The sequence below is a fragment of the Bidens hawaiensis genome, unplaced genomic scaffold (genome assembly GCF_021521415.1).
Source record: "Bidens hawaiensis isolate Kalapana, Puna unplaced genomic scaffold, B.hawaiensis_p1.1 tig00026648_1, whole genome shotgun sequence".
Taxonomy (NCBI): domain Eukaryota; kingdom Viridiplantae; phylum Streptophyta; class Magnoliopsida; order Asterales; family Asteraceae; genus Bidens; species Bidens hawaiensis.
Window position 1 is genome coordinate 284,730 of NW_027494294.1, and position 9,260 is coordinate 293,989.

A 9,260-nucleotide genomic window follows, 5' to 3' on the forward strand; every position below is an offset into this window, starting at 1 on the left:
GGTGGTGGTTTTATGAGTTTGAAGTATACATGTGTTACTATATTTATTTATTTGAAGTATAGTATAAATAAAAAATAAATCAATGTAGAAAAGTAATTTGTTCTGTGGATCAAAACCATTCACAATGATTAAAACTAAAACATATACAATAGCAAAAGGTAAACAAAAAACCAACAATCCTTCATTTAAAAAAATGAAATTAATTTAACACAAATAGCCAAATAAGTACTAAAACATAAACATGAACATGAACATAACCAACCCTGTATAAAATAATTAATAAAAACATAAAAAAAAAATTGTACGCGTCAACACACAACAAGATTCATTGAATAAAAACGTCCGAAAGTTGAACCAAACCTACGAAAAATGATCTTAAGTGGCTTTTTTATCGCCTTTAAGGTTAAGATTGAACCATTTTTTCTTACTTTTGGAATCCGAGGTACCTTCTTCATTTGGACTGTTGTCGTTTTCACCGTCACCACTGCCACCTGGAATCTTGGTGTGGATTCCGCCATTGCTGCTAGGTTGAGTATTGCTCCCAGTACCGACAACCACAGACCTACCTACCGTGAAAGACGACTGGATACTGTCTCGTTGTTTTAGAAGCTCGTCCACCTGTAATATTGTTTAAATATTATTTAACATCGTATAAGAATTAAATATCGTTTTAAGAATATTATATATTGATATGTAGCAAAATAATAATAATAATAATAATAATAATAATAATAATAATAATAATAATAATAATAATAATTCATAAACAATTATGTGTAACTATTTTACCCTTAACATAAATTTTGACTTGTTTTTGACCATTTGTCGTGCAAAGGCTAAAATGGTCACAACACATAACTATTTTGTATAAAATAAAAGCACTTACGTTCTGTTTTTCCTGGCCGTATCTGTGGGTCACTTCTTGGAATCGTGCCAAAGCCTGCAAATTACCAAATGAGAAACACTCGGAAAGTTTTTATATATATCTAGACAAAAGAAGGTATGCCATAAAACAAGACTTGAGAGTAAGGCTGCAAACGAGCCGAGCCAGGTTGGGCTCGAGCTCGGGCTCAAGATCGAAATTAAACAAGCCAAGTCGGCTCAGGTCGTTTATTTTAACTAGCTAACATGTTGAGCTTAAGCTCGGCTCGTATAAAGCTTGAGCCAGATAATTTTATATTCAAAAAATTAGCTTTTTTAAAAAAAAAAATTACGCCTGTTAGTATATTGTAAAAACAAAATAAAATATATTTAGTCATTTTACTTGAAAATTTCTTTATTTGACTTTGTATACGAGTCAATTTCGAGAAAGTTGATAGCTTTTTGAACAGCCTTACTTGAGCGCAACTTTCAACTGTTCGGGCGTTTGACCCGTTGGTCTTTTATTATTTTTTTATTGACCCGATTGACCTGACCTATCTATAACTAAACAGGTCAAAACTCGAAACACACCTGTCTGTATTCCGTCTCAAACTGACGAAGCTCGGTTCTTTTTCTCAAAATCTGCTGCTCAATATCCTTGAGTTTATGAGTCGTGTCCTCATATGTAGTGGCACAAATAGCCTCGATCGTATAAGATGCTGTTTTAAAAAAGTTATCACCTGCAATAAAACAAAAGTTCATATTCTGCATAAAATTAAAATCCCTAAAAAAATAAAAAATAAAATAAAAATGTAAAGATTCTAACCGTAAACCGCAAATATGTGAGTGCCTGACCTCAGTTCCGAGACCTCACACGGTTGAAGACCTTCTAACCGCTTAAAGAAAGCAGCTTCGGGGTCTTTAACCATAGCTAACTGTAAAATTAACTAAAATACATTAATAACCGAAAATGATTTTTTTTTAAAGTGGAAAGCTTTTAAGTTGTTGGTAAATGCTTACGGCGTTGACAGTTGAATCCATTCTGTATACTTGAAAATGCAAGAAATACATCCCGGCTGATGTCACCTTACCTGTCTTCTCACTATCTTCCTGCACGAGATGATGTCATAAATTAGAAATTTGAACTTTCATAGTGCCATTTGTAATCTAGAACATTCACGAAAAGAAAACCCAAAAACAACTAAAAACGTGCTTCATTAGCTGCCACGTCATAAGAACATCATTCTTCAAGAACAAGAAAATCCCACCAAAAATGCATGGCACTTCATCACCATCTTTCACATTTATTTTTAATTACCGATCTTTTTAATTTAGTTATATATAAACAAATATTTAAATATTTTAAATATTTTTAGTCAGGGAAACTTTAAAATTTGCAAAAACATTCAAATTTTACAAAATTAAAACTTAGTTAATATTATAGATTATAAAATTTAATATTGACAAACTTTTAAATTTATAATATTTAAAATTTATAAGTTTATAAATACAATTATTCATTATTCATTTATAACTATATATGATATTATTTTGATAAAAAAAAAGCAAAATAGAATAAAATGAATTACCTGTAATGCGAGACTATAACCGCCACCATTATCTTGCTCAAAATAAAGTAGTTTAAATTTGCTTTGTGCGGTTGAAGTGACTCTAATAACAATTCCTGACTTAGCTTGTTCATCACTTATTGTAACACTAAAGAAATGTGCACATTGTTTCTCAACCTGCAAATTTAGTTATAAATTATTTTTTTATTTCAAATAACAAATTTACTAAAATAAAGATTTTGTAGCACGCAAATATAAAAAAAATGTACCTTTCCAGTAACTGATGATCCTATCGGAAGGGGTCTAACGGTGACGGTTCCGTTTAATGCTTCTTCGAGAACATTGAAGGAAATAGTCGTCTTAATAGGAACTCCAAGCTTGCTTAAAAATATTAAAATAAAAAGAAAATTTAATATTTTGAGGAAATAATGTAATTAATAAAAAAATGTTTTTTTATTAATAATTACCTGAATAGTGCTGCAAACATTGTGTTCACGGTTCCGAGGTTTGATAAGTCGATTTCCATGTCCACGCCTTCCGCGTCAATAGCCTAATTCGATTGATAAAAATGCATGGATATAAAAATAAAAATTTTAAAAGAAATCGAAATTGCATGTTCGTGTTCGTTTGTTTAACTTCAACCAGATAAACGATCAACATGAACATAAATGAACGAATGAGACGTGTTCATGTTCGTTTATTAAATAAACGAACTTCCCGCCAAAAGATTCACAAACAGTTCACTAAACGTTCGGTTCGTTTACAGGCCTAATAATCATTAAAAAGAAAACGAATACCTCAAACCCTGAATTGTCATATTGTCTTCTTTTTTCTGGATCGGACAATATGCTGTAAGAATATGAAACCTCTTTAAATAGTTCCGAGGCTTCGGGATTACTAGCATTTTTGTCAGGGTGATATCTGCGTATGAACGATATCTGATATATAAGAGACCGATAACACAAATAATAACCAATTTTAAAGGTTTAACAATTTAGTCGGTTTTTATCATTTATTTTAATTAAAGATTAAAATGTTAGCTACTTTAACCATTTTTTGTATTGTTTTAAGACTATGATATAAACTTTCTCTTATTGACATTTTATATAAACATTTTTTTGGAACGTATCTAGCACTTTTTTCGCTTCTGTTCTGCATTAATATTAACAAATTTAAATAAACTTTTATCATAGAAGGTTATTATTTCTTCAAGAACACATAGCAGAATACATTTAAACAACTTATTTGCTTATTAAGTACTTTAAAATCAGACAAGAATATTCAATTGTTTGCTTATCTGTGTCCAATGAGCATAGTCTGTTTATGGAAACAGTTTACTTCAAACTCATTATTCTTGGTGAATTCAAAATTACAAGTCTGCCCTTAGGGTGATATAACTTGTTTTTAAAAAGCTGATTATCTGCTTATGCTTAATTATAAGTGGTAAAAATAAGCAAAAATTATAAACACCTCATAAACCTCATATATAAGAGTTCCAAATTAAACCGAAGAATTCCCTAAAAAAATAAAAACTTTGCAAATTGACAATAATAAATCAATGAATATGAACAATAAGCCAGTAGCATAATGTCAAGTAGAACTTCATCAAGTTGCAAGTGCGGATATCGCTTATCGCACGTCACAAACAATCCAGGATCAAATTTATTAACAATAAATGCAGCCATACACAAAGAACTAAAATTCCAAAAGCTAAACTAAATTGAAACATTCCCAAAAAAAATTGTAAACTTTGCAAATTGAGAATAATAAACTAGTGCATATGAGCAATAACCTAATGACAAGCATAAATTCATCAAATTTCAAAGTGTTGGTATCAGTAAGGGGTGTAAACGAGCCGAGCCGAGCTTCAACTTAAGAGAGCTCGACCTCGGCTCGATTCGACTTACGAGAGCTCAAGCTCGGCTTGTTTCGAGCGCTCTTTGTAAAGCTCAGCTCGTTAATCGTTTTTTCACAAGCTCAGCTCGTTTACTATTTATTAATTGATTTATATACGTTTTATTTTTTATTTTTTACATATTTTGAGAAAAACCTTAGAACGAGCCTAAGCTCGGTTCAAGCTCGGCCATGTGAAATTAATATATAAAAGGCCAAAAGAGATAAAACTTAATAATAAACAAGTCTCGTTAAGGCTCAACGAGGCTAAGCAAGCTTTCTATACAAGGCTCAAGCTCAGGCTCGATAACTAAACAAGCTTTATTCGAGGCCCAGGCTCGGCTCGAGCTTTTTATCGAGCTGATCTCAAGTAGCTCGCTAATCCCAATTCACAACTCACACAAGATCAAATCCATCATCAAGAAACAAACTCAAACACAAAGTAAACCTAAAACCAATACAAATTGTGAATCATAAATCAACAAAAACAATTAACAACCTATAACCAGCAAAAAAAGAAGCAAGAGACAAACTTTAACACAATTAAAACCTAAAAAACAGCACTTGACAGAAACAATTAATTATCTAAAAACCAACAAAAGTGGAGCAAGAAAGAAACTAATTAATTTATATACGTTTCTATATTTTTTTTTTTTGATATTTTGAGAAAAACCATAAACGAGCCTATGCTCAGCTCGAGCTCGTGTAGTTCCTTAAACGAGCAAGTGTAAAACTCTTACATAGAAGTCCAAAATAGGTAATCTTAAAAAAACAGCCTCAACGAGCTTCCCATACAAGGCCAGGCTCAGGCTCGATAACTAAACGAGCTTTATTTGAGGCGATCTTAAATAGCTCGCGAGCGCCTCGGGTCATTTGTCAAATTAATTATCAAGAAACAAACTCATACACAAATTAAACAACTTTCTTAAAACCTAAAAACAATTACAACTCACAACCCACCCAAATAAAAATCAAATTTAGTATCAAGAACCAAACTTAACACAAACTAACACCTAAAACCAATCAATAACAATTAAAAACCAAAAAACCAGCAATTAATAACCCAAAAATTAACAAAGAGATACCAACTTGAGAGCAAGTTTCCTGTAAGCAGACTTAATCCCCTGATCAGAACAGTCTTTCGAAACACTCAGGGTGTGTTTGGAATTCCTTATTTTAGTTGAAAAGGACTTATGAATTTATAATAAGGAGTTTCCAAAAAAGTGTTTGGATTAATAAAAGTCAATAAGTTGTTTTTTAAAAAGTGTTAATTTAACTTATTGATGGAAAATGACCAAAAAAGACACTTTTATATAAGTGAATAAGTTGTTTTTAAAAAGTGTTTGGGTAGAATGAAAAGGGTGGAATGGGTATTTTAAACATATAAGGAGATAAGTTACTATATTCCAACTTATTCAAAACCCATTTTTTAGCCTATGAATAAGGAGAAAGGAAAAAGGCCTTAATGATTCCCAAACACTATATAAACATAAAAATAACTTATTTATCCTATATAAGTTATAAGGAGAGAAAAATAAGGAATCCCAAACACACCCTCAGAACCTAATTACGGTATTACCCCCAACAACTTTCTTAAAAACTCCGCAAACTAATAACCATAAACAAGCTTTATTTGAGGCTAATCTCGAGCTCGAAAAAGCTCGTCTTTTTTCGACGATCCGATCTCAACGGGTCATTTAGGTATCACTAATCACAACTCTCAACCCACCCGAAATCAAATTCAGTATCAAGAACAAACTTTAACACAAATTAACACCTAAAAAAATTAATGACCTAATAATTCCCAACAAATTCATGAAAACTTTGCAAATTGAGAGTAATAAATCAATGTATGCAATAAATAACCTAACTGCAACCAGAATCTAATCGAATTACAAGTCTTGATATCCCTAACTACAACCCACCCGAAAGCAAATTCAGTGTCAAGAAACAAACTTTAACACCTAAAAACACTTAATAACAATTATAACCAAAATCCCAACAAAAAGAAACAAGAAAGCAACTAACTTTAGAGCAAGTTTTCTGTAAGCAGATTTAATAACCTCACAACAACCAAATTATAATTCTTGGTATCACTAATCACAACTCTCAAGAAATCAAATTCAGTATCAAGAACCAAACTTTAACACAAACTAACACCTAAAAACAATCAAAAACAATTAATAACCTAAAAAACAGCAATTAATAAACTAAAAATAACACCCAAAATCAAATTCAGTATCAAGAACCAAACTTTTAACACATAAAAACAATCAAAAACAAAACCTAAAAAAACAATCAATTGATAACTAAAAAAATTAGCCCTGCTTGCGGTGCGCACATATGATGTATATATGTGTGAACCCTCGGGTGGGCAAAAGTGAAATTGCACTAATTTTGACGTTATTTTACTAATCTCGTGAAAATAACGTTAAAAGTGACGGACGGTCAATCAGGCATCATGTAGTGGCGTTGATAGCTGAAAGATAAGGGTACATGCACCGATCAGCCGGTGTCCCGATGATTGAGTGCTATGTGCCTTATGTCCAAGGCTTGATGCAAAACTACTATCGAGCCGGGGGTCTCACCGGAAGCAGCCTCTCTATCCCTATGGGGTAGAGGTAAGGCTGCCTACATCTTACCCTCCTCAGACCCTACCATAGCTTTGCTATTTGTGGGATATACTGAGTACGATGATGATGATGATGATAACTAAAAAAATAACAAAAAGATACTAACTTGAGAGCAAGTTTCCTGTAAGCAGATTTAAACTCCTGATCAGAACAATCTTTCAAAACACTTAAAACCAAATTACGAAATTACACCCCCCCCCTCCCGCCCCAACAACTTTCTTAAAACCTACGCAAACTAATAACCATAAACAAGCTTTATTTGAGACTCGGGCTCAGCTGGAGCTTGAAGAAGCTCGTTTTTTTTTCAAACTTGTTATCGATCGATCTCAACGGGTCGTTTAGGTATCACTAATCACGTCCATGGCTTTATAGCCTAGTGGCATCTTGGTGGTGGGATAAGGCTTAGGGACCATAAGGTCCTGGGTTCAAATCTTACAAGGGGGTTTTTCCAAGATTTATTGGGTTTCCTCCTAAATTGGTGGTTAGGCATCATTGCCTAGTGGAGATGGATATGATCGCGTGGTTCTGCTGGTGACACGATGATACTCCAGTGGTCCGTGAGTGATCCTAATTTGCCGTCCAAAAAAAAAAAAAAAAGGTATCACTAATCACAACTCTCAACCCACCCGAATCAAATTCAGCATCAAGAACCAAACTTTAACACAAATTAACACCCAAACACAATCAATAACAATTAATAACTTAAAAAACAGCAATCAATAAACTAAAAATTAACACCCGAAATCAAATTCAGTGTCAAGAAACAAACTTTTAACACAAATTAACACCAAAAAACATCAATAACAATAAATAACTTCCAAAACAGCATTTAATAAACTAAAATTAGCAAATAGATACTAACTTATAGCAAGTTTCCTGTAAGCAGATTTAATAACCTCACAACAACAACAAAAAGAATTTTAATAACCTCAAAAAAAAAAAAATGAATTTTACCAAATTATAATTCTTGATATTACTAATCACAACTCTCAAGAAATCAAATTGAGTATCAAGAAACAAACTTTAACACAGAGTAGCACCTAAAAAACAATTAATAACCAAAAACCCAACATAAAAAAAAAGACTAACTTGAGAGCAAGTTTCCTGTAAGCAGATTTAATCTCTTGATCAGAAGAATCTTTAGAAACACTCAAAACCTCATAAGGGTCTCTTCGATTAGCAATCACAGGCACTGTTGCTGTTGTTGAAGAAGAAGATGTACCACCTTCAGTTTTTGACCCACCCATCTCAAATCTCAAACCCTAAACCCAAATGGACACAATTGGCTGTCAATTTTCAAGAATTGAAAACAGGGGTAAAATAAAGAGGGGTGGATCAGAGGGTAGATTTGAAGAATTGATGATTTGGGTATTTTGAATTGGTAAAGAATCTTGTTGCTTTCACTGTGGATATGGATTTTGTTGTTTCATCTATGGGGTGTGTGTTGGGATTTCTTATTGTGCCCGCTTATAACTTTTTATTAAGTTAATAAGTTATAAAAGTGTAACTTATAAAATTTTTCCTCTCACAATATAAGTAATTCCAAACACCTTATTACTTTTTAAAAAGTTTATAAGTTATAAGTTGGTGAAAATAAGCAATCCCAAACACCCCATAATTTGATTTTGGTGAAGAATGTTAGCTAAATTACAAGAAGCCCACCGCAAGAAATTGGATAGCTTGTCATATGGGCTAACTAAATAAATAATTTTATTTTAAATGTTTTAAAGCATTAAAACAAAATGAAAATAATAATAATAATAATAAATTATTAATTATTATTATAATTTTAATGTCTTGTTAATAAAAAGTTGCTCACACACAAGTTGGCACCGGGGCTATTATGTGTTGGTAAAATTCATGTGTTGTTTCCATAAGTTGGCAGGAATTCGGTTGGTATTGGTTGTGTTTTTTAAGGTACCAAAATTAAACCCAGAATAATTCCTTAAACTAACGCGTTTATAACAAATTAAAAAACGACTAAAAGAATGGACGTTGCGGTGGCGATACGACATAAAGTTAGTAGGTATTGGTTAGGTTCATTACGATACGGGCAGGAAAAAATAACAAAATCAATTTGTAGTATGTCTAAAATAACTTTGACGTATGTTTGATTTGTTATTTATTTTATTATTTACCTAAGATACTGTTGTTATTTAAAATTTATAAACTTTAAATACGAACATAAAAAGTGATTTAGAGTTATTTAGCAATAAAAAGGTAATCTACTCAAATAAGTAAATAACTAGACAAAGCAAAATATAAAATGAAGAAAAACTGTTTTTCGCAAGAATCCTACCCATGA

The 9,260-nt window shown here is 31.9% G+C and overlaps 1 protein-coding gene across 1 annotated transcript; it reads right to left on the reverse strand.

Moving 5' to 3' along the window:
• Nucleotides 1-200: 200 nt before the first annotated feature.
• On the reverse strand, nucleotides 201-8,237 carry LOC143573809 (chaperone protein dnaJ 15-like). Its single transcript, XM_077058602.1, has 10 exons — nucleotides 8,045-8,237; nucleotides 3,227-3,350; nucleotides 2,897-2,979; nucleotides 2,699-2,810; nucleotides 2,451-2,606; nucleotides 1,882-1,971; nucleotides 1,688-1,796; nucleotides 1,453-1,601; nucleotides 887-940; nucleotides 201-618 (listed from the first exon to the last, which is right to left on the reverse strand). Exons 1-10 carry the CDS (start codon nucleotides 8,200-8,202, stop codon nucleotides 376-378), a joined length of 1,278 nt encoding a protein of 425 aa, XP_076914717.1. The 5' UTR covers nucleotides 8,203-8,237; the 3' UTR covers nucleotides 201-375.
• Between the last annotated feature and the right edge of the window lie 1,023 nt (nucleotides 8,238-9,260).

Bases quoted from the DNA above. Each gene is read 5' to 3' on its own strand.
- LOC143573809 (XM_077058602.1), bottom strand. From the start codon at position 8,202: ATGGGTGGGTCAAAAACTGAAGGTGGTACATCTTCTTCTTCAACAACA. The intron at 3,351-8,044 runs GTTAGTCTTTTT...GTTCATACGCAG, and splicing joins TACAGGAAACTTGCTCTCAA to ATATCACCCTGACAAAAATG. The intron at 619-886 runs GTAAGTGCTTTT...ACAATATTACAG, and splicing joins ACGGCCAGGAAAAACAGAAC to GTGGACGAGCTTCTAAAACA.